General features: G+C 40.0%; 2 protein-coding genes across 2 annotated transcripts; one reads left to right on the top strand and one right to left on the bottom strand.

Annotated features, from left to right (window-relative positions):
* Positions 1 to 8,003: 8,003 nt before the first annotated feature.
* On the bottom strand, positions 8,004 to 10,156 carry CIAO2B (cytosolic iron-sulfur assembly component 2B). The gene is made up of 5 exons (XM_068411340.1): positions 9,919 to 10,156; positions 9,738 to 9,817; positions 9,295 to 9,420; positions 8,756 to 8,801; positions 8,004 to 8,221 (listed from the first exon to the last, which is right to left on the bottom strand). The coding sequence occupies exons 1-5, from the start codon at positions 10,052 to 10,054 to the stop codon at positions 8,124 to 8,126; spliced, it is 486 nt and encodes a 161-aa protein (XP_068267441.1). The 5' UTR covers positions 10,055 to 10,156; the 3' UTR covers positions 8,004 to 8,123.
* Positions 10,157 to 12,033: 1,877 nt separating this feature from the next.
* LOC137669200 (fatty acyl-CoA hydrolase precursor, medium chain-like) lies at positions 12,034 to 21,951 on the top strand. Its single transcript, XM_068411165.1, has 13 exons — positions 12,034 to 12,109; positions 12,756 to 12,960; positions 13,387 to 13,525; positions 13,791 to 13,924; positions 14,424 to 14,577; positions 14,836 to 14,937; positions 15,809 to 15,904; positions 16,378 to 16,518; positions 17,779 to 17,859; positions 18,751 to 18,898; positions 19,556 to 19,705; positions 21,517 to 21,589; positions 21,739 to 21,951. Exons 1-13 carry the CDS (start codon positions 12,034 to 12,036, stop codon positions 21,926 to 21,928), a joined length of 1,689 nt encoding a protein of 562 aa, XP_068267266.1. The 3' UTR covers positions 21,929 to 21,951.
* The last annotated feature ends 1,745 nt before the right edge of the window (positions 21,952 to 23,696 follow it).

Here is a 23,696-nt window from a genome sequence, read left to right as displayed (position 1 = left end):
AAGAGAGTTATAGGCAGTAGAGTTGAAAAATATTATATTATGAAACCAAACACAGATCTCAGTTTCAAAGCCAGCCCTAACTAGAAAAAGCTGAATCAAAACTCCAGTGCTAAAAATCTCTCAGTCCTAAAGATAAAATTGCAAAATCTTGACACATATCAAGGACATTCTACACCCAAACCAGTTACAGTGAAGCAGGTAAGAAATAACTTTATTTCCCTGTTTATCTTATCCTTCCACAAGCAACTTCCCCACATGTAGTGAAGACCGCAGTACTGATCTCTTTGGCGAGGCAGTGGCTTGCTGAGCTGCTGATCACATTGGGGAAGTGCCAGGGAATTATTGCTCAGCTCTCAATCTCTGCATGTCTCATGCTTGAGGGCAGAGTCCCCTGTCAGAGGCTTCTTTGACAGGCACATTACATTGTAAATCTTTGGGCCTTAGGCATTTTAAGTGGACTCTCTTAATTTTCCAAATCATCAAAGCTACTTCTATTCAAAGAAGGATTCAGTGACCATCCCATTCTCTGGTAGTAATGAAATTCAGCAAATTGGTTGCATTTCATGGCGTTTTTCCCTGTTAACAGCTTTGGAAATGAGATCAGAATCGGGCCTTCACAGTCTTTTCCCTTCTCTATGCTTACTCACAGCAATAATTAACATGAACCAGGCAAACGCTTCCTTGACATCACTCTCACATCAAAAGCATCAAGTCTGTGATTTCATTGCCTGCTCATGCACACAGGGCTGGGGGGGGAAATGGTCTTTATTCAACAACTAATATCAAAAAGAATATGATGAATACAGTAAATTGCTTTTCTGCAAAGGCTCTTTCTTTTCACACTCACCACTTTTTTTCATAATCTTTACCAAAGAAAGGGTTATATATTTGCATTACTCCTCTGCTCCAGCACATCAGCATCACCAGAATCATTCAGATGAATTTACAGCCTTCTAAGGTAACGGCAGCATGTAGCTAGGCAACAAAAAAGAATATAGTATTTTTCAGGAAGAAGGACTTTTCTAGATGATCTCATACAGATGCAGTGCTTTTTTTGCCTAATAAGAAGAAAACAGTTCATTGGAGAAATGAGTCTGTCAACCTGGCACTGTCAAGTCATATCGATATATAAGCTTCCCTTGATTAGCTGTGAAAGAAAATAAAATGCATTGTATAGTGTTCCTATTTATTTCTGTATCTCTATTACATATTTGTAAGTTTTTTTACAAAGACTAAAACCCAGAAATGATTTTATGGCAGATTTCATTAACCATCATCCTAATTAAAATGGAATGCTTCAATAATTACCAAGTCAGCTGAAATAAATTGTATCGCAGTTCAGCTGAAACCGTGTCAGCTTTAAAAAAGAGATGAGTGGAAAAGACATCCTGTTGTATGTACAGTCCATCACTATGTGTAGGGACAGAGCTGTTGTGAGTGGTGAACACTGATTTTATGCATGTGAAGGGATTCCATTAAGTGCAAGCTGAAAATCTGATTCGATCTAGCAGGTACAGCGTAGGCATCGATGCCTTGGTGCCCTGGATGAGGGCGGTGAACCCGGTAAAGAGAGGATGACGGAGGTGCCAGGCCAGCTTCTGGGCTTTGGGGGACTCTTTCCAGCCTCGAGAGGCAGCAGGAGCTTTGAGATGCTGGATGAAGCCATCTTCCCTTGTTTCTCACCCCGGTTTGTGCTGGCCAAGTCCCAGGACAGCTGCTGACCCATGTGAAATTGTAGCACCATCTGCCAGGGTGCTGTTATCAGCCCCTGAGCCACACCAGGACGCACGATTTCAGCTCACGATTTCAGCTATCCCGTTTCCCATTTCTCCTATATTCCCTTTGCTATATCTCGCTAATCTGACAATTTGTCTGTACCTGTAAAAACATATTTAACTTGCAGAGCTTTCCAATTTTGTTTCCCAGGCTGGGCTCAGCAGGGCAGCCTGCGTGGCTGGAACAGAGTGTGCATGGCGCTGGCAGGAGACCTGTGGGCGCCAGGGAAAAAATCTGTGCTGGAGCAGGGCAGTCCCTCTCAAGATGTCTGTGTTTGTGAGAGCACATGCTCTGTGCATTGCAGCTTCTGTGGCGAGTATTTTTTCTGGTACAGACCTGAATGTAGTTAATCAGAGACATTACATCACAGTCTTGGCAGCTTTCACGTATGTATTTCCTCTCTTTGGCATGTTATTTTATTTGTGTGTTCCAGAGCCTCTTCTGTGGGATGGCTTCCATTCTTCCCAGCTGGACCGAGGCACGATTCATACCACGTGGTCTCTTTCGTCTTGTCATTCTTCGTGGCGAAGCAGGAATGGCCCAGTTAGGCATGCAAGCCAAAAAAAGACACAATTTATTTGTAGTCAGTGAAAGGCTCAACCAGCTTTTAAGAGGATGGAGACTGGATCACAGTAAAACGTCAGAGTAAGGTACAGGGTCTTCATAAGATTCATAGCAAAGTTCCTGCAGTTTTAAGGATTAGTAGAATATGTTGCAAGTCCTAAATTAGTATGATATATTAACTGATGTGTATACAATTTGCATCTAAGGTATAGTGCTTATTTATTCAGCCATAAAATGCAGAAAACTATTAATTATATGACTTGGTAACTGCATAAGTACATCTCCTGTGGAGTTAAGTGCTTAGACTACAGATGAACTGTGTACATGCAAATGGCATATGCATTTAAAGGAAGGCAGTTATGGTTGAGGTTAAAGCTGATACAATGTTTACTTTTTGTTTGAAAAAATAAATTAACTCTCAATTGTTTTACTAGGAATTGCCAAGTATTCTTCTTACCAACAAAAATAAACGTGACAAGACTTCATCACTTCTATGCTAAAAATGTAATCCAGAGTCGAACTTCAATTAAAGCTCTAAGTTTGCAGGATGAGATCCAGAATGGTGAGTTGGAAGGGGAAGAAATTGTTTAAATAACATCCCCTGTTTCAAACTCCTAGTCAATTTTGTCATTAGTAAGAGTCATTAATAAAGTAAAATTTGACAGGCTCTTTACATTATTGACTTATGTTTCAAAAAACAATGTCTAAAATGCATTGTTGTGAAAATAAGTCAGTACCAATTTGAAGAGAAACAACTTGTGACTCATTCCTAATCATTATTTTCTGTCTACCTCAAAAGTAATTGTGTTTTTTAAAAAGTTGGATGCAGTGTTAATGAAACTACTTTCTGATTTTCAGTAATAAAACTAGTTTTGTTCTATTAAAACTGTTAGGAAAAAAATTGGAATCTACTGGCATTTATTGTTTTTCTCTGCAAGCATTTCAGACTTAATGCATGATTTCTTTGTCACTTTGCAGGGGAAATAAAAAGTATTGCTGTTCAGATACCTTCATAATCCTTAGACAGAGCATGTGCCAGCTCTTCCATTAGCAAAAGTGCAGAGAAATCAAGCTGCCAGGCATCCTGGGGTTAAGCAAGCTCCTGACAATCTACTGAGGTTATTTTGGTCAAATCCATGTGTGACACATCTGATGGGAACTCAGATGAAACTAATTTGAGTACATTAGGAAAAAAAGTGCTATGATAAACCATCATCTCAAAGTTACATCAAAATAATGGGGAGGATCACGTCCAGCAGAGAGAGTTTGGCAGTGATGACTTGCCAGTTGCTTGGGTCTTCCTGCTCGGCTCAGTGTGGATACAGCTGCTGCCCACACACTTTGGCCACAGCGCTTACGATCTGGCAAGGTGTGCATTTCCCTTTGTCGACTTAAAGCATTAGTTTTACGCAGATACTTGTCCTGATCCTACTGTCTCCTCCTGCTGTTTGTGACTTACCTGCAGTGGGACAGCAAAGGCTTTTTTGTTACCTGCAGCAGCGCAAGGGCAGTAATGGGATGGGCTGCATAACAGCCCAGCAAGAGAGGGCAGAGGGGGACCACGCTGTGGCCATGCCTTAGCTACAGGCCCCATGTGGGAATCTCCCTTTCAGGGAGCCTGCTTGTAGGGAACAAGGAAACCAGAGGGGTGGGAAATGTCTAGCATATGGTAATGGGAGCTCACTTATTTCCCCTGCAATTTGGAGGACAAAGCCTCCAGCACTTTAGAAGCTACCCCGCAGCTAGCGGCAGCACAGTGAGGTGTTGTACGCCCCTGCCATTTCCTTCTCTTTCTCTTCCTGTGCTGCCAGGCAGCAGCTGCTCCCTATTTCCACATTGTATTTGTTCTGTAGACTTGCTGGAAATTAACTTCTGCCCTGTTCTCTCCCTCCAGCCCTGCGCTGGGAGCTGACCTAATGGCAGGAACCAGAGACTGTTTTAACTTTTGGACTAAAGAGGATAGCCTTGGCATCTGAAGCTTGTGTGTGCTGCAACAAGATGCTGAAAAGCAACAAAACTGATGAGACAACTGGCAAGTTACTCCGCGACCCTGATGAGTGTGGGGAATGAAGCTGCAAGAGCAGACCTTCCAACCATCCAACGAACTAGGATGTTTTTATCACTGCAGGCAGGGCTGCTCCTTTGATTCACAAAGCAAAGTTAAGGAATGGAGATAACCTGCTGCAGGATGCAAAAGCTCTCTACAGGTAGGACATGAAAGAAGAAATGTATGACTTGATAATAAGAAATACGTAAGACGGTTACAGAATGTGATAGCATGTCTTTTGCAACTACTGAAGTGTGTTGAACAAAATGAGGGCTCTCTGCTATTTGTACATTCATAAAAAGGTGTATTTTTAGCATTTTGTGGAATGAAAAAAGTTCTATGTGCTTTCTATTAAATGTTGCTGGCAGATGGTTGTGAGACATACCAGCAGACTTAAACATGCAGGTAATAGCCCCAACTTCCCCTGGTTTTATTCTCTTTGCTGATACTTGCCTTTCCACAGTAACATTTGAAAGGATTTGCTATAAACTTTGTTTAGGAAAAAAGTTGACTCTGCCACTTGTTCAGTCCGTACTTATGCCAAACAGTGCATTTCGTAAAGGAAGGGAAAGTGGTAGAGTTGTCTGCTTGACATGCTAAAGGGAAATGTTTTTAACAGCTATTAAAAAAAAAAACCATTGTAAAACATGTAGTTTATAAATCAAAACTCCAGAGAGAGATCTTTATCAAACCACTTTATTGATGTAAACACATCAATCTTAGGCATGGCCAGAAGACTGAAATAACTTTTTGTAACTAACAGTTCCCAGTGCGTGGTACACATCGCTCCACCCAAGGAGAAGAGGAAATATTGACATTGAAATGTGAAGCTCTTCCCTGTACAGTTCAGTTGCGTCTTTGGATACAAAGCTGCTGAGCTGCTTCCCTGCCACTCATGAAACTGGGGGATGAACAGTTTTCAAAAGTCTCAGATTGCTGGTACTAGGCAGCAATGACAGTATGGGAGCAGCTGGGAAGAAGTCTGTTTCCTCCCAGGGAGCAGGACTGTGTGGGCAGGCCCAAGTCTGTGCAGTGTGGTGGAACCCGAGATGCACGAACTGTGTTGGTCTGCGGGCCCAAACACATGGCAGGTTACTCTAGTGCACAACGCAGCCGGTTGCCCTAGGGAGCTCCTGGTGCAATGTTTGCAGATTGAGAGTAGTGAATGCCATTCAGCCACCCCTGCAAGGCTCTGCCCGGAGCCTAGGAATGTGAAACAGATGTCTGCTGCTGGCATTTTTCCTGGACTTGAATGAGGCTTTTTGTATTCAACACACAGCTGCTCTAAAGGGTCACAGTTTCTGATGGAATGTGTCCTATTACAAAGCATTCCAGAGGCTAAATTTAGGGGTAGCTTTTTGGACAAATAAAAGTCTGAAAAGAAATATTTGTAACAAATTAATGTTTTCTTCTCCCACTTTATCTCCATACAGCAGGAGCCAGCTCATGATCATTAAAACCAGGGAACAGAAGATTTTTGCTAGAACTGGTGGTACCTTATCATTCAGCAAGTATCCAAGCTGAGGAAGCCGGTACGGGAGGACATGTGATCTTCAACAAAGTAACTGTGGTTTGTCCTTACTGTTCTTTTTATCATCTCATAAATATAACATCCACATCACTTAAAGAAGCATGCCAAAGCTAAAGTGATAGAATTCTCCATCCCTAAGTAGCAGAAGTCAGACCTTTTCTTTGATATCTCAGAACAGAATCCCTTTACTGAAAAGTCATCCCCGGACTATACACTATAAATGTAAACAATCTAACCACATACTGTTGCTTCCCTGAAAAGGTAAATGGTGCAAAGTGCACCCCCAGGGTTACTGTGTACAATGTGCTTCATGAGGCAAGTGCCAACATCCCAATAGATTATTTAACACTATTATTATGTAGTGGTGAAAGCCAAGCAGAGAGATTCAACAAAGCATAATTTACTGATTCCTCCTCTATGTGGAGTGCAGGCTGAAGCAATCTGTTGGCAGCTTAGTCATCCTTCTGTTTCCCCCTGGCACAAAATCTGGGAGGGCAAAATTAATTTTCCATTAAAAAAACCCAGAAAACAAAATCAAACTAACTAAGCATGTTGCCTATGTGCTGCCTGCATGCGTTGCCATGGCTGAAGTTTCATTTGTGGTGCATACATTGGCAATGTCAAAACTAATCAGTTCAGTGATTCAGCAAGAGAGGCAGAGAGGAAAGACGGTATTAACAGCTGGGTCATTCTGCTCCTTTCCCAATGTTAATACTACCTAAATATTGTCTTTATTTACAGTTTCATTCATACATCCAAGCAAGTGCTGATCAGCACTTGAAAGGATGCTAAGCCAAATAAGCAGATTAAGGCTGCTGCAGAGTTGGCTTTCTGTAGAAGCCGTATGCAAACTGTGTGCCTCATTTCTGAAATGGGAAGATTTGGATTTGTTTCTGTCCTATTTTGCTACGTGACTTTAGATGTCACACTTGGATCACCACTGCCTCAGTTTCCTCAGCTGCTCAACAGACTAGGCTGGACTACTAGGCTGTGCTTTACATCGTGTTCATAAGCTTCATCACTTTTAAAACAGCATCTGAGACCCCCCAAAAGAAAATACTACTGAAATAATAAAGCATTACCATCAAGCAGGTGAGCACAATCTACTTTTAAAAAATTGTTAGTTACTCTCTAGATACCTGATGACGATAAAGGTAACATTGCATGTGTGCAGGCACCAAAATACCTGATAGGATTTAACAGGCTGTTATTTTTCCATGTGGTCTACAATTAGAAACATCTTTTACGAAAGTTCAAATTGATTCTGGAATTCTACCTTAATGAATTTTTTTATTGTCAATTTCTGCCAAAGACAATAGTTTAGTAAATGCCACATTTCCCAGACCAGAAGCATAGCCTAGGTATTACGGAAGGTTTTAAGTCAAAGGTTGGACTCGATGATCCTAGAGGTCTCTTCCAACCTAGTTGATTCTGTGATTAATTTCAATACATTTAAAGCAAAACTTGGCATTTAGCTGTCAAGCTTTGCCAGAAAAGTCTTTCCGCAGAGGGTAGCTGGACTGTTCGTACCAAAAACTATGATTCACTCTCTCCTATATTGCAGCAGGTGCATGAAAAAAAAAAACCTTACCTCAAAGATACTGTATTTCCTACCACAAGTAAGAAGTAATTAAAAATAAACCACGTTTTATACAGGTCTAAAGAGCCCTCCATATTTGGCTAATCCAAGTTAATATAATAAAAACTAGGCAGATGATTTAGAAGTGTTTACACTTATTGCTAAAATGTGTTACGACTTTGCACACATGAACTTATACTGATGTCTGAAGCTAAAATTATATTAGCAGTCCAAAACAGTCATATGAATGTAAAGATTTTAACGGCCAATTAGCTTGGTGTACTTGTAAAGTCCAGTGTGCAAAATCCACTTCTAAAATGCAGTTTATAACTAATTTTGGATAGTGTGAAACCAGTTAAAAACAGGTTGAAACAAATCTTTTTAAAGAAAAACCCTACCTATGCAATGGATAATAAAATTTAAAAGTCAGTTTTCATTATATCTTTGTAGCTGCCTGTGAGCTAGTTTCCCACATACTACTTTTTGTAAGAGTAATGAAACAGTCCTTTAAGAAAATCCAAGTGATTTTATTTTGCTCATAGATGTATAGTGTAACACTAGCGTCACCACTTATATACAAAATTAGTTTAACATAGCAGAATACCAACCATTTCCTCATCAGGCAATTATGATCGAGCAGACAAACACTGATTCACCACTTCCAGTAAGTGAGAGTTTTCCAAAGCAGCTGCTACACGTTCTTTATCAGCAAGCTGTTTATTAACTGTGCAGAAAAAAACACCACAAGAAACCGGTCAAAACGTTGGTATACCATGTCTTTGTGAAAGCATTTTACATTGAGACACATAATCACACTGTTGCTATGGTACTTGGGTAGACTAATAATTCCGCAGATGCTAAGTACGCTGCAGAGCTGCAGTCTAAAGTCAAAGCTACCATGTTATCACAAGTTAAACCAGCAAGCTGTTTATGATTCAGCAGCAGGGAGCTACGCGTGTGTAGCTGTAACACAAGAAGAAATTTCCCCCCAGCCTCTCCCCATTTTCTGAGTCCTCCATAACCCAGGCAAATCAATGACTAGTTGAGAGCACAGGTTGCCTGCGATGTTCAAAGTACGGTACAGAACATATCCATGTGTCATGATTACACATCCCTGTTCTGTAACATCGCCCAGAAGCTGACGCAGGTAAAGTCCCAGATACTAAATAGCTGCTCTGCAGGTGTGGGAGTCTCTCTCCTAATTTTCAAAATTAAAAAAAATAAACAGGACCACACAACAGAGCACTAAAAACCTTACCTGCATGCTCAGAAGCATGTGTTCCTGGTGTTATATGAACATCCAGCTTAAAAAGCATCACAAAAGAAAAAGGGGACAAGTCAACAAAACACTGGAAGCTCAAGTTCAAACTATTTAATAAGACAATAACAAAAAGAGGGGGAAAAAGGACATTCTTGCCAATACCAGTTACTGTATATAGCAGAATAAAATGTAGTCTAAAAATCACAGAGCACTCTGCATTCCCATCTGCTTAAGCCTCCTTCAGACAGGGGGGTGAGGCAACTGATCTCTCCTCCTCCTGTGCCATAGAATACTGCAGGTAACTTCCCTCCAGAACCCCACTCGCCCTTGACATGACTGTCACAGAACCGTAATTCTGCATCAATATTTTAGTCCACTGCCCTCTCTGGTTCCTGGAGTGTTTCCTCGCCCATAATATGAAAACAGCTCTAATTATTTTTCACTGTAAGTTAGTTAGCTTTGGGTTTTGCCTTTTTTTTTTTCCTTTTCAAATGCAATCCCCCTCTTTTACTTTCCAGAGCTATTTGATTACCCACCTTAAACCTCTCAGGCAGAGATCTGATCAATTTTACTTTTATGGAGAGGCCAATTAACGTCGCCATGCTGCAGTGCGGAATGGTGGGGGTGAACTCCACTGCCACCGTGCTTTCTGCGTCATTCACCTGTTGAGAACCAAACACTTTCATGTACAAAACTCCCCGGCTTTACCCCAGGCTAGCTGGGGGCATTTTACGTGAAATGCAACTTGAAGCTGCACTTTGCTGCTTATCATTTTCTTCACTGACGTTTATACAATACTATGTTTAGCTGCAGTAGACTGCTATAATAAACCTATTTTAATGTTAGAAAAAAAACCATTAAGTTAATGAGGCGGCAGAGGCAGCACTGCCCTGCGGCACAGCACGCACTAACGGCCCCGGGGGCCCCGCTCGGCGCCGCCGCGCAGCGGGACGGGCAGGGCGCCTCGGCGGGGCCTCACTTTCACTCGCACTTGCTCGACGACGTTCAGCTCCTCCAGGGTGAGGGGGTGCTCGGGGTCGTTGATGGAGCGAATGAGATGTGCCGCGTTAAGGAAAGCGGGGCGCAGCTGCACCGCCCCGCACCCCCCGCGGCCCCGGCCCGCCCGCCCTCGGCCCGGCTCTCCCCTCCCGGCAGGATATCGAAGATCTCCCGGTCATCGATGGAGTCGGGCAGCTCATCGTCCTCCTCCCGCGCCGTCACCGGCCGCTCCCCCGAGCGCCGGTAGATGAGAGGGTTGGCGTTCTCCAGCGCCGCCCCGCCGCCCGGGCCCACCATGGCGGCCGCTCAAGCGCTCCCCGCCTGCGCTACCGGGTGGGTGCTACTGGCGGCGGCACTGGCGGCGGGGCGGAAGGAGCCCGGACGCCATTCGCCGGCGCACCGGGCGCGGAGGCGGGCTCTCGGCGGCGGCGGGCGGTGCTGGGGCGGCGCTTCCCTGTGGCGGGGGTGCTCTGCTGTGGGCAAGGAGCGAAACGGGCGGGTTTGCGGAGCGCGGGCGGGCGCCAGTGCCGCTGCGGGCGCAGCGCCGAGGGGCCGCGGGCGCGTTGGGAGGCGGCGTTCGGCCGCTCGAGGCTTGCACAGCTTTAAACTCGGTCTAGGAGTGAAAACGAACGGCTTCAGTGGAGCCAGCGACGCGGCTAAGTGTCTGTGAGGGACCTCTGAGATGAACTTAGTGCTGTGAAGGATGGGTGAATTAAATTGCGTGTTAAACACAAAATGTTCCTCATTTAAATTATTTTAGTTTTAAAAGTCAAACTGCATCTAAAAAAACCTGCAGACTTAAAGAAACTGGAGTGATAGAGTATAATGATGACATATTTTGGCTTTATACACCCCTTTATAGTTGGGTCAAAGCACATACTCCTATGTAAACACACTGTATATTATCTGTTTTAGCTTCCTTGCCATTTCTCTTTGCAAAAAATGATCTGTATAGGCTATGGCAACCCAGAGACTCAGGAACTGTATAAGAAATAGCAAGTAGCTCTGAATTCTCTTGCACTGAAAATCTTGTTTTACCTATCTCATTTGCGACCCTTTTTGTTAAGGAAGAACTGATGGACTCTGAGAAACCTGTTTCCCAAGCAGGGTGAACTTACCTGATGTATGACCTGTGGTGGAGAAGTTGGCTTTGCAGGCTTTGTGGGTGTCCAGGCTGGAGGTGAAATAAGTGAAAGCAGTGCAGAGGAGCCTGAGGCAGTATGCTGTGCAACTGAATGCTGATGACACCATTCATCCCGGAGATGTGGGACAAATCAAAGGTGGAAAGGGAAAGACCCATTAAGTAGAGGGTGTTTTCCCAGTTGAAGGTTGGGAGTTAGTGGAGCAGGCTGGGCTTGTAGGCCCAACTATGAAGAAGGCCTTGAGGCTAATTTGCTTAGGGCCAGTCATCCACACTGAGGGATGTTATGCTTCTACAAAGTACAACATTTTTTAGGACTTTTTCAACCAGCATGCGAAAACTGTCTGTTGGATTGCCAGCTGATTTCCACTGTAGGAAGCTGTTTTATAGAGAAGGTGAGGTCGTGGCCCTTTCCCACTTTTTTGAGGGAAGTACATAGCCCATAAGGTGTTGGTAAATAGAGCTTGCTTTCTGACCTCCTCTGACGCTGCTCATAGAGGAGAAGCTCTAATCTGACCCTCAACTTTAATCTCCCCTTCAATTTTGAAAAATGCATCAGGCCTGTTTTTATTCAAGAAGGGATAATTTGGAGGCTGGAGACCAGTCCCTGCTGGAAAGCACATACAGAGTCAATTATGGTACAGATGTGCTAGCCTTCATTAAAACTTCTGCAAGAATTAACTATTTTGTTTTTTTTTCCCTTTTTTTAATTGTTACTTCCTAGTTATTTTTAATCTGCAATCCTGTTTTTTTGGTGAGTTTTTTTTTTGTTGTTTTGGGTTTTTTTTACAAGAACTTAAGTGTTGACAGCTCTGGAACCTCTTCAGAGCGTCACTGTTTTTTCTGTAGGATTAACAGGTTAACTATGATTAGACCCTTTGTTGTTGTTCACAGATGGTGTTGGGTCATTTTCAGATTGTCCATTCTCAGGATCAGGTAATGATTAGGTGCATTACACTAAGGGATTGTATTTACGCTCTGTATCACATACAGCCCTGAAAGGGCTTAATGCAGTGCATGTTCAAAAGGGAATTTGGCTGCAGTCCCTACTCAGAGTGCCCTCAGCAGGGACCTTTGTACCATTCTCTTCCGCATAAAACCAGAAAATAATTTAGAGTCCAAACGGAGGTGAAAAATGTCTCCTCAAAGACAGTTTGCTTTGCTTTGTACCTTGTTTTGTAGTATAGCATTCATCACTCAAGGAGCAGAAGGTGAGATGCAAAATCTGTTATTATTGCTCTTGGGAAAGCAACTGTACTAACAAGTTGCAATGTAGTGATTTTCAAAGGCAGTACATCTCTTATACTTTTGTTAGCAACCTGCAAAAGCATCCTAATAAGCTTGATGCAAAAATTACTGGTTTTGTGAGATGAAACAATTTCTGTGATGATTTTATGAAAATAAAACTTTCTTTCTTAAAAGGTAGAAAGGTCGATGGTTGGACTTGATGATCTTTTAGGCCTTTTCCAATCTTAACAATTCTATGAAAGCAAAAACATTTCTGAATTATCTAAACAAAATATTTTTAAGATCTTTTTGGATGATAAATTTAGAAAATGTTAATGATCTTGACAGTTGCTGTTTTCTGAAATTTGTTTTTAAGCTTTATGCTCTTGCACAGTGAGTAAGCTATGTCTTACGTAGCTCCAATTGTCATTGGCAGAGCCAGCTATGGGAGTGTTTGGCAGGGCGTGTCTGTCATTGCACAAAAGCAAAATGAAAACTGAACAAAATTGAAAGGAATAAGCTGAAATCTTCTAAATTAAACAGTCAGTAAAAAATGCTTCATTGAAAAGTCTGTCTTATAATTATGAAGATGCAATTTAAATTTTTTTTTTAACCTTATGTGTTATTTAGGACAGAGTGATGCTGAGCCAGAAGTGACTATCGCACTTGGACGGCTCAAAGGGAGACAAACAAATGTGAAGGGGACAGACAGACTTGTGAACGTTTTCCTTGGGATTCCTTTTGCAAAAGCACCTGTTGGATCCTTGAGGTTTTCCCCGCCTGAACCACCTGAACCCTGGAATGATCTGAGAGATGCAACTTCTTACCCACCTCTGTGAGAGCTGTTCAGATCATTTGTATATAGGACCTGCTCATGTTTGTCAGTGTTGTCGTGTTTATTAGGGTACAGAGGTCTGATTTTTGGTAAGGAGCTTGTATTGACTGGTAGCGAATACGCTGCCAGTACTGAAATATTTCATAAGAACTGTGCGGCTAGGAACCACAAAGAATTCCTGTGAAATTCCTGTCTTTGGAAATCACGTTTTCTCATTATACTGTGCTGAAGTGATTCGGCTTTTTAAGTACAAGTATAGAGCTGTGCTTTTACAGGTTGCACCTCTAACTGTATATAAAGTAACACTTTAATTCCCTGTGGGAATTTGGTCTGTGAGGCAAAAGAAAGTGTGTTTTCTCTATCATTGTTACATTGTTGCTATTGCAGTTTTATTACTAATAGTCACGTTTCCTTTCTTTTGTGAAGATGTCCTCAAGATCTGTCCATGTTGAAAATAGCTGAGAAAAACTTTAAAGAAAAACACCTTCCATTCCGAACTTCTGAGGACTGTTTGTATCTAAACGTTTACAGCCCTGCTGGTTCAAACAAGAAGGACAAGTTACCTGTACGTAAACCCATTGTCCAAACTTGTGTCTTACAAAGTTTGCACCTAATGATAGCTCCTAAGTCATTTAATTGCTTTTGAAAACGTGATGCTGCTTTAGCAAAAATATTATTATTTTGTAAAATTCAAAGTTCACCAACCTAAAATTCAGCTCCCATTGAGCTTCGGTGATTTGGAGTTCCTAATTCTCTGATGTTGTCTTCATTTTTCAAATGAAATCTGCCAAGCAATGTATAAAAGTGTGTCTCACCCTTTTTTCTCTAAGGTAATGGTGTGGATCCATGGAGGCAATTTTATATTTGGTGGTGCTTCTAGGTATGATGGTTCTGCTCTATCAGCCTACGAGAATATTGTGGTAGTAATAATTCAGTACAGACTTGGACTCCTTGGATTCTTCAAGTAAGATGACCTATATCACTTTTTACAAAATACTTCCTATCATGTTTAAAGCATAGGTAGTTTTGTTTTCTAAATCAGCTGAACTTGTATACCCGCTTCCCACTGTTACAGTGGTTTAAATGTACATAGTTCACTGACATCAGGACTTGCATTGTCATTTGATTGTAGCCTGCTATCAAATCATAGTTGGGCTTATTTGGTTCTGGACAGGATGTTTGTTCTTGCCTTTGCTTCCATCCATTAGTGTGTAAAGCAAAAAATCATATCCTGTAAAGGCCAGGAATCCATCTGTGTATGGGTGAACAAACAGTAGAGGCAAGTAAGTCAGTGGGGCTTAGATCTGACTATGAAGAGCTTTAGGTCAGTAGGCTATACAGATCTTTCCTTGGCCAAACATGTCACTTTGCACAAAACGTAAGTTGTTGAGGTTTACTTCATTCTGGTATTAGAAGAACTATTACTCTTCCAGAGAAGTTGGCTTATACTGTTTTTCTTTCAGTACTGGTGATGAACACGCTCGTGGGAACTGGGCATTTTTGGATCAAGTAGCAGCTCTTCGGTGGATCCAAGAAAATATTGAACACTTTGGTGGAGATCCAGGATCTGTCACACTCTTTGGTGTATCTGCAGGATCTTGCGCTGTTTTTGCACATGTAGGCATGCAGTAGATATACTAAAAAGTAAAGTCTTAAAAAAAAATCTTCAAAAACTCGATTAGTGTAACATTTCTTGCTTAATCTGCTTTTTCAAAGTAAGATTAATAGCACATTGCGCTAAGTCTGGACACTTCCCCTGTAAGCACATAAAAATGTGTAATTCCCCACTGAATCCAGCAGTCTAGTCAAGCATAAAGTTATGGGATAAGGACTTTAATGTATAATAAATACTTTCTGTTCCTCCCTTCTTGGCAGGTTTTATCTCCTTTGTCTAAGGGTCTCTTTCATAAAGCAATATCAGAGAGTGGAATTTTAATCCCCCCTGATAAATATTTACTTCGTTCAACAGATCTTAAGGTAGGCTCATTTTTTTTCATTTTAAAGCCTTTATAACCTAAAATAGGATATTTCTTATCTCTGATAATTTGGTTAAAAGAGAAAAGGGGAAAATTTGATTGCATATTATGCAACAAAGTTGATCAAATTTATTCTCACAGCATACCTATACATATATAGATTAGCACTAAGTAAATTTTCATTCAAATAGTCTATCTATTTTCAACCTTACCGTGCTCATTTGGTGTTGGAAATAGATTGTACAGTTATGTGATTATAATATCTGTGGGTCGAGTTGGGTATTTTCAGTTACATACATGCCAAGCTAGGCATATGTCCACTTTCATGCATGCTGTAACTTACACAGTAACTATGAAATTTATTATGGAAAGTTTAATTAGAACCCAGAAGAAGCATTCAGTTTTTATTCAGCCATGATCTTTTATGGAAGGCCTTTATTTAAAGTAAGTTAAAACAAACAAACAAACAAAAACCAACCTACAAAATTAAATTCCTTTCTATAAGTACCTTTTCATTTCTCCTCCTGAAGCAGCAGGTACTAATAATATAAATCTTTCTCATAAGTTGATCTTCTGAATTTTCTTACCTTATTTGATTTATGTTACAACCTTGTATTACCTCTACAGCAAGGTTTGTTGTAGAACAGTGAACGGAAATGTAGCAAGAAAGAGAAGTATATCAGAATGATTTCACTTTGTGATCAAACTGTGGTATTTCTAGTAAAATAGAATACTCTAAGACCTATCAAGCTCACCTAAATCAGCCCTTAAATAAAACTGGTAACAGTACTGTGTATAATAATGTTTTGTTTATAAATTCCTTAAAGACCACCTCATAGCTAACAGTTCTTGTCTTTGTTAATAATTTTCAGAAAATTGCAAGTATATTTAAGTGTGAGACAAGCAGTTCACTCTCTGTGATAAACTGTTTAAGGAACCAGGAAGTAAAGGATATAGTCTTTAACACGGTAGGTGAAACTTTACCTAGTAACAGATTTTTTTAATGGCACACTTACAAAACTTTAGCTCAGCCTGCGACAACAGTTCATTGTTGGCCTGTTCCAAAGTTGATTTTTCCTAATTTTTATTAAAATACCCCTAAAAATTGAAATAATTTCACATCTCTTTAGAATTTTCAGTAAAGTGTTACAGCACCTGTAAAGTTGTGAGCAAGACTTGAGCAGACATATGTTTTAATGTCAGTTAGAAGCAGCACAGGATCAGGAAACCATTACATTACTCCATATCCCCAACTAGGCTAGTATTTTATAGTCTTGTGCAAAACTGTAAATGTATGTTACAGTGTCTGTAGATTCTCAGGTTTCTTAAAGCCCTTTTTTTGCACTTGGAACATTAAATGTGGACAAGTTATTATGTGATTTGAAGGAAAAAAGGAAAATACTATTAACAAGTAATTTGATCTTTTTTTTTCTTCCACCAGGAAATCCCATTTCTACCCTTAGTTGTGGATGGAGTATTTCTTCATAAGCCACCTGAAGAAATATTGGCTGGAAAAGAATTTAACGCAGTCCCGTTTATGATAGGAGTCACCAACAATGAATTTGGCTGGAATATTAGATCTGTAATTTAGTGGCTATTCTTCATTTTTTTGAATGTTTGTGTTAACTGATTCAGGCAACTGTGAGAAGTTATTTGCTGGTAGGACACCTTTTAAGTGTGGCCAAAAGTCTTTGCATTGTTGGAAATACATACACGGTAAACTTTGCTTGCATTATGATTCTGTAGTGACCCAGAACCAGTTGGTCACAAAACAGTGAGACAGGCTTCATCCTGCAAGTTAAACTACACGGACATCCTTGGAACATCAATTTTATACCATATTTCCTTATCCTAAAATTTTAGTCCCTCATCCAGTCAGAGAGAGGAAAAAGATGTAACAGTCAAGGGCTTATTAGTAAAAGAAAAATAAAACCAGTCCTTTCCCCCAAAACACACAGATGTTACATGCACAGTATTCAAGATTGCTACATAGAATGTTTAAAAATGTGGCATTGATCACCTTAAACATCTTACCTCATATGTCATTGTGAACTCTGTCTGCTGGTTGTATCATTGCCCTGTGTTCCTTTTTACCGTGAGGAAAGATCTATCATTTGAAAATCTCAGCTGTGGACAGAGTATGGGGATAATGTGGGTGCATAAATTCTTTCTCATATGAATTCCATGGGTAACTCCAAAAAGTGAGCAGTTGCTATACAGTGCACAAAACTGCAGGAGGTGAATTTGTGTCCTCTCTCTTCCTTGTCCTCTTTTCTTCACTTCCTAAGTATTCATGTTCATCTATGTAGTACAAAGCACTTGTTCTGAATCTATGGAGTAACTGTGTGTCTCTGGGAGTGTGCTGGTACTGAGTCCAAGAAGAAAAATGTAAAGTGAAATCTCTTCTAATTAATTTTGCAGACAGAAGAGTCATTTTATGTAATGCTCTCAAAGAGGGCTGGACTAGAGACAGAAAGGCTGCCAGTGACTTTTAAGATCTCCCCTACCAGAAGGAAAATAAGCATTTGAGATAGAAGCAGCTTTTCGCTTCAATTCTGCCCTAACGCTTTCTAGTCTTTTGAGTTTCTTAACAATGTGTGTTGATGTAAGGATAGACTACTTAGTATGAGTGGTTTATGTAGAAACCTTCACCAAGGAAACATTTGCTGCAGTAAATACAAGCTTTTCAAGACAGCTGCTGCATCATTCTGCATTTTTGCATACGATATGATGCTTCAAAAATAAACACCAGTAGTAAGAATAAAGTGGAATAATGTAGTTCCAATGTTAAAAATATGGGAAAAGTTGAATGGCTCTAACAACATTCTTTTTTTCTGTGCAGACATCAAAAATACCAGGTTTGAAGGAAATAGGAGATAAAAAATCAATCACTTCAACTTTAGAGTTTTTCCTACCAATGCTGGTAAGAACTGTTGCACTAATTTAATTTGAGAAGTGAAATTTCTTTTTAATGCATAGAACAGGTTTGTGAAGTTTGGTGTTCTCTAATTTCCTGCTTGAGACAGAGTGTTACTAAGACTTGAGGTCATGTTATGCTTTGGGGAGAGTCCCAGCAAAGTTGACAGGACTACAGTGTATGGAGTTACACAGAAAGAGGATTGAGTCAGGCCTGGGATTTGGGGAAATACCCTTTTCCTTCTAGACCTCTGAACCAACATTTTTATCTTATGCATTTGTATGTAGGATTACTGTAATAGTGTCCCTAATCTTATGGTATCTGATGGCTAATCTCCTGGTTGATGGGTTTCAAGGCAGGATTTTTCAATATACTTACGTTAAATTAAATGTACCTTTTAAAGTAGTTACTTTGCACTCTTAGTTTTGAAATGTATCTTTCAAGCAGCAAATTCTAATACTAAAAACGTAAGCTGTGTTTGGAGACCCTGTTGGTCTTGCCCTGTATTCTAAGAGTAAATAAATCTTTGAAGGACTTGGAGAATTTACTTTTTATACTCCCATCTCTTTTCTTCTGAAGAAAACAGAAGCTGAAGGTATTATCAGGAGAATTTGCTGGATCTTCGTTGATTCCTGTAGAGTTTTAACCCATACAAATCCGTTGCAAATTTGACCTGAGGTGGTTTGTTTGGTTTGGTTTTTGGTATCGGGTTTTTTTCCCCCCACAAAAAGTCTGAAGAGGTTTTATTTGCCATCATGGTTTCCCATCAATATGGGTGCTACCCTGGACCTTTGTGCCTGTGCAGAATCTCTGAAGTTTAAAAGATTACATTTTTAGTTGCTAATTCAGAGAGTGATAATTTTTCTGTTTGTTTCTTGTTTCCACTTTTTCTCTTAGGGTGTACCATCAGAGTTTCTGCCTATGATAGTAGATGAATATCTAGGAGACACAGATGATCCTGCTGAGCTACGGGACCGATTTCTGGACTTGCTAGGGGATGTAGGAGTTGTCATGCCATCCATTAAAGCACTGAATTATCACAGGGGTGAGCTAATGAACACGAGTGGGATATTCAAACCTCTTACTACATGCTGGATCAAATGACACAAATCCTGTCGTGTGTAGGCAGCCCTTCCTGAGTTTCCCACTGGGAACTTGATGGGAGTGCAGACTGATATAGGTCTGCAGGATTGTGCGAAGCAAGTGTATATACTCCTTTATCTTTGTAATAGTGTCTTGCACTTATGCTTATAGTCACAATATATTGAGAGCAGAGCATGATAACACGGGTAAATGTTTGCTAAGTGAAGTATGCAGGCTTAAAAATTAAACCTTATTAAAACAGCCTGGAATTTGCTCTTTGGCCCACTGATACTTGGGAAGTCAGCAGCTCTGTAGCCTGGAGTTTTTCTGGTATTTAAGTGTAGACGAGCCATGCCAAAATACCCAGAACTGGAAAGTAATTTGATGTTATTTTCTTTTCTGTAAGTTTTCCTGGGGTGAACCTTTCATTTTTTTGTGTAAGTGCTGCAAGTTCCTAATTTTGAGTTAAAAATAAAAATACATATTTGAATGCAACATTGCATTAAAAAATGTGCCCAGTATAAAGCTTTAGACATATTTAAAGTAATATTTTAAATAGCTGATGTCAGCCATAATTTGTGCATCTCTTTTTTAACTCTATAAATGTTACATCTTATAGAGTCTGGAGCGCCTGCCTATTTCTTTGAATATCAGCATCGGCCCACTTCGTACTGGGATAATAAACCAGAGTATGTGAAAGCTGATCATGGAGATGAAGTTGGCTTTGTCTTTGGAGGACCATATCTGGCCGGTGATATTCAGCTACGTAGTAAGGAATAGAACATTTAATATTCACTTGTAAATTACTCTCATGACACTGGCATTATTCTGTTCAGTAGTGCTACTTCCATTTTAATCAGACTAAAGTGCATATATTAACAGTGAGACCAAAGTACAACCCTTTCTCCTGTTAGAATTTGCTTAACACTAATTTACTGTCTTCTCCATTCTTTATCACGTACAGATTGCTGTTTCTGAAGCACAATAAGTTACACATGCTGTCAACAATTTAGCAAATAGGGCATTTGCTAGGAAACATTACTGTCACTATAGCAGCACTGTTCATGAATTTGCCAAACAGCTTTGGCTGAAAAATAAATTGAAGGAGAGGTCAATTAAATTTGCAGGGGATTAGTGGAGTACTTGGGAAGCAGGAAATCTGGGCTCTCTTCTTTTCCTGAGGAATTTAAGCTAATGTCTGCTCCTTTCCAGGAAATCCCACAGGCTGTCAGGCTCCAGAGAATGGGGGACTCGGCCTCTTTTGCAGATAGTGTTCCGGTTGTGTTGATTAGAGCAAGGCTTGGAACTCCAGTGTTCCATTTTCTGCGTGAAGATCTAATGGTTAGGTTAAAGACTATTTTCTCCTATGACTTAATTGATATTTAAGCATTTTATTGAAAATGGAACTGGTCCATTACAGAAGGATTAAGGGTGTACTCCCAAAGTTGCCTTGGCCTTGTCGGTTTGGGCATTCTCATAGGATTCTGGAAGTTCTGGTTCCTTCAGGCAGAATCCCACATTGCTACAGTCCAAATGAAAGTGCCAGTCATTGAACGGTTGGATACAAGATGCCACATCCTCAGGAATATTATGAATCCAGCGATTTGCTTTAATTGCATATGCCTAAAACAATAATACTCCAGGATGGAGTATTTTCTTTCCCTTGAAACAAATCAGGAGCATTTCTTATTTTGACAAAGAAACACAGAAATTCTACTTATTTTAAGTGAATTCACCATTTTTTATGCTTTTATTTTTGTCACAGTAGTTCATAGTCTGTTTCAAAGCCTACATAAATGAAAGTATTTCCTTTTTCTCTATTGAACTTTGGAGCAATCCAGCTATGTTGTAAAAGCACTCATTAATCTATTACTAGAGCCTTTTGGTTTTGCTTATATTTTATATTCGTTTTTTTACTTACGTTATCCTACACTAGAAAACACTATACAGTTATTTTTCTATTTCCCTGAATTTACTGAGAGCATTAAAATAGCAAATATTTTTCTTGATTTATTGAGATGCATTTATAATTAATGACATACTGTAACTAAAATTATTTCCACTTACCTGATACAGTGGGCTTATGTGTAACTATCTTTAAATGAATATTCTTGAAATGTTGAGACATGGAATGACATCGTCTTGTATCAGAATGAAGAAATCTTTGCCTAGTCATGCTCTGAATAATAGGGTGAATTTCAGTCCCACAAAGCTAGAACGAGATCTATGGAACTAAAACATATGTCCCATTCCTTGAGTTGTAATGGGACTCAGGAGACATGGGTTCTTTTTTTTGGTTCTGCTTCTGGTTTCCTGAAAAGCTACAGGCAAATTACCTTATTTCCTTGTACCCCAATTCCCTGATTTGTAGAATAAGGATAATTATGCTAATCTCTATTCATAGAGAGTGCTGAAATCTTGTCTTGCTGATTGCTGTATTACTAACATATTGCAGGTACAGTGCCTCTGTTTTAATCAGTAAGTTGTTACAGTATATTCACAGACTGAAATGCTGCTTCTATAGTAGCAATGTTTTGATTTCTGCTACACGTAATAATTATTTTGCATTTTGTCTCTCAGGTGAAGTTACAGAGGAAGAAAAGAACCTTAGTAGAACTCTAATGAAGTACTGGGCTAACTTTGCTCGAAATGGGTAAGAATCATGAGATTGAGTACACATACTACTGGTTTGTACTGACTCCAAAGTGAATTAGCTGTTTTGTTGATTCAGTCTTAACTGCTGTGATTGAATTCCCCCACGACTGAAAAGGGCATTCACTCCTCCTTTCTTGTTGTTTACAGAAATCCTAATGGGGAAGGTTTGGTTGACTGGCCATCTTATAACCTGAATGAAGAATACTTACAGATAAATCTAAACCAAAAGAAAGCCAGAAAGTTGAAAGAAAAGAAGGTAGACTTCTGGAGAAAGGTGATGTTTGAAAAGACAAGTAACAAAAGAACGGAAAACAAGAAGGTTAATTCAGAGTTATAATTTACAGTCTAAACACACACATAATAGGCAAACTATTAGGATAGTAAAAGAAATTACTTAAAATAATTTTGAGGATAAAATTGTTTCCCTTCTTTTCACCTTTCTTCACAGTTGTCATACTTGCAATTATTCACTGCAATAATTCCAACTGATCTATTTCCCCTTTGTGATCATTTACTTCTTCCTGGATTCATGTCTACAACAGAAGCCTCACTTATTAAATATAGGTACCAGATTTCCCCACTGCTCAGGTTTTTCTGTCGCTTCCCCATGACTGAAGACAGAATGTCAGCAACATTGTTTTAATAAAGTAAAATCAATAAAGACTCGACCTGCAAGTAAATCTGTCTTTTGAAGTCAAGTGTATCAGCAATGGTACAGAAATTTTGGTCTGATTTAGATCCAGAAATGTCCTCTGTGGAAAAAAAAAAATGGAACTAAAAAATGTTCTGCTTTGTAAGTCAGTTTTACAACAGAGACGGTATATTTCTGACTGTTGTGATACATAATCAGCAACAGTAGTGCTGGAATAAAGACTTCTGTCAAATGTTAGAAAAGGGAGAAAGAGTCTCCACTACCCACACGTTTTCTTCTTTTAAATTTAGCAGAAACTCCCTTAGAATTATCAACATTGGTAATACTAGTTTCACATTTTCTGTCTTTTCCATGGTGCTTTTCATTGTGCTCCAGGCTGTTCTCTGTGCCATCAGTCAGTTCCAGATTTTCTGTTTGCACTGGATCACAGGCCTTCATTACTAGCACTGGAGAGGGATTTGTTTGCCAGAATTATTCCAGTGCCCTTACCAGCTGATATGCAATTGGACTGCCAAGAACAAGTCTTGAACATCTCATTTCAGTGTTGTCAAGAACTTCTTTCTCTGCTACGTCTTGTTTGTTTCCTCTGTCTGGCTCCTAGGCTGCTCTAGCTATCCCAACCATATTCCTGGCCTAACTGATACCTCACAGCAGCATTATGCAGCTCCATAGATCCTGTGGGGCACTAGGCATCTGTTCCCCCCTTCTTTCATCTCTGCTCTGTATCTCTGGAAGAATTTAAGGTTGTTCATAGCTAATAATGTCCTACAGCAACTAACTGTCCATCCCTTCTTTCTGAATGACTTTATTGAAAGAAACAGGGTGGGATTTCCTACCTCTTTCTGCCCAAATTCTGTTGCCAGTCAGAACTCAGGAGGCAGGGTTAGACTGTTAGCACAATTGCTGTTTTGGTAAGTGGAAATTCCTGGTAAGCATCTGTCCATTCTCCTTTGTTTTAGCTAACATGTTTTGTGAGGGGAATATAATCTCAAAATAGTCTTGATACATTTTCATTGCATATACAGTTCCTCTGAGGTCCTGAACCACTCCCTTTAAAAGGACATAAACAGGCAGCATTGTATGTATGTGCACAGAATATATGCTTATGTTGTAAGTGTACGCAGAGAAGTGCAGTGGAACTGACCTCATGCACAGGCACAGTGCTAAAAGTAAGGCACAGTGCTAAAAATAAATGACAGTGGAAAATGTCAACCTGTCTACTTAGGGGTGACTGCTCTGATACTCTGTCCCATCCCAGAGACATTCTGATGTGAGATTACCACATGCTAAAGAGACAGAGTGTTAAAGCTGTCCAAGCACTAGCTTCATAGACTCTAGCTCTAAGTTTTATACACTCCAGCTTCATTGGATACTCATGAGGGGCTGAGTAGGAAAACAAACTGACCCTGTTTTAAATGCAGACTTCTAAACATTTCTACCATACGTACTTGAG

Source organism: Nyctibius grandis, chromosome 12 (assembly GCF_013368605.1).
Source record: "Nyctibius grandis isolate bNycGra1 chromosome 12, bNycGra1.pri, whole genome shotgun sequence".
In the NCBI taxonomy this organism is placed as follows: domain Eukaryota; kingdom Metazoa; phylum Chordata; class Aves; order Nyctibiiformes; family Nyctibiidae; genus Nyctibius; species Nyctibius grandis.
This window is presented reverse-complemented; position numbering and strand designations above follow the sequence as displayed.

Coding starts and splice junctions, on each gene's coding strand:
- CIAO2B (XM_068411340.1), bottom strand. CDS start 10,054: ATGGTGGGCCCGGGCGGCGGGGCGGCGCTGGAGAACGCCAACCCTCTC. Junction 8,802..9,294: donor CTCTGCCTGAGAGGTTTAAG/GTGGGTAATCAA, acceptor ATGCTTTTTAAG/CTGGATGTTCATATAACACC. Junction 8,222..8,755: donor ACATGCTTCTGAGCATGCAG/GTAAGGTTTTTA, acceptor TTTTCTGCACAG/TTAATAAACAGCTTGCTGAT.
- LOC137669200 (XM_068411165.1), top strand. CDS start 12,034: ATGTCTCCTCAAAGACAGTTTGCTTTGCTTTGTACCTTGTTTTGTAGT. Junction 12,110..12,755: donor CATCACTCAAGGAGCAGAAG/GTGAGATGCAAA, acceptor TGTGTTATTTAG/GACAGAGTGATGCTGAGCCA. Junction 18,899..19,555: donor AGCACTGAATTATCACAGGG/GTGAGCTAATGA, acceptor TACATCTTATAG/AGTCTGGAGCGCCTGCCTAT.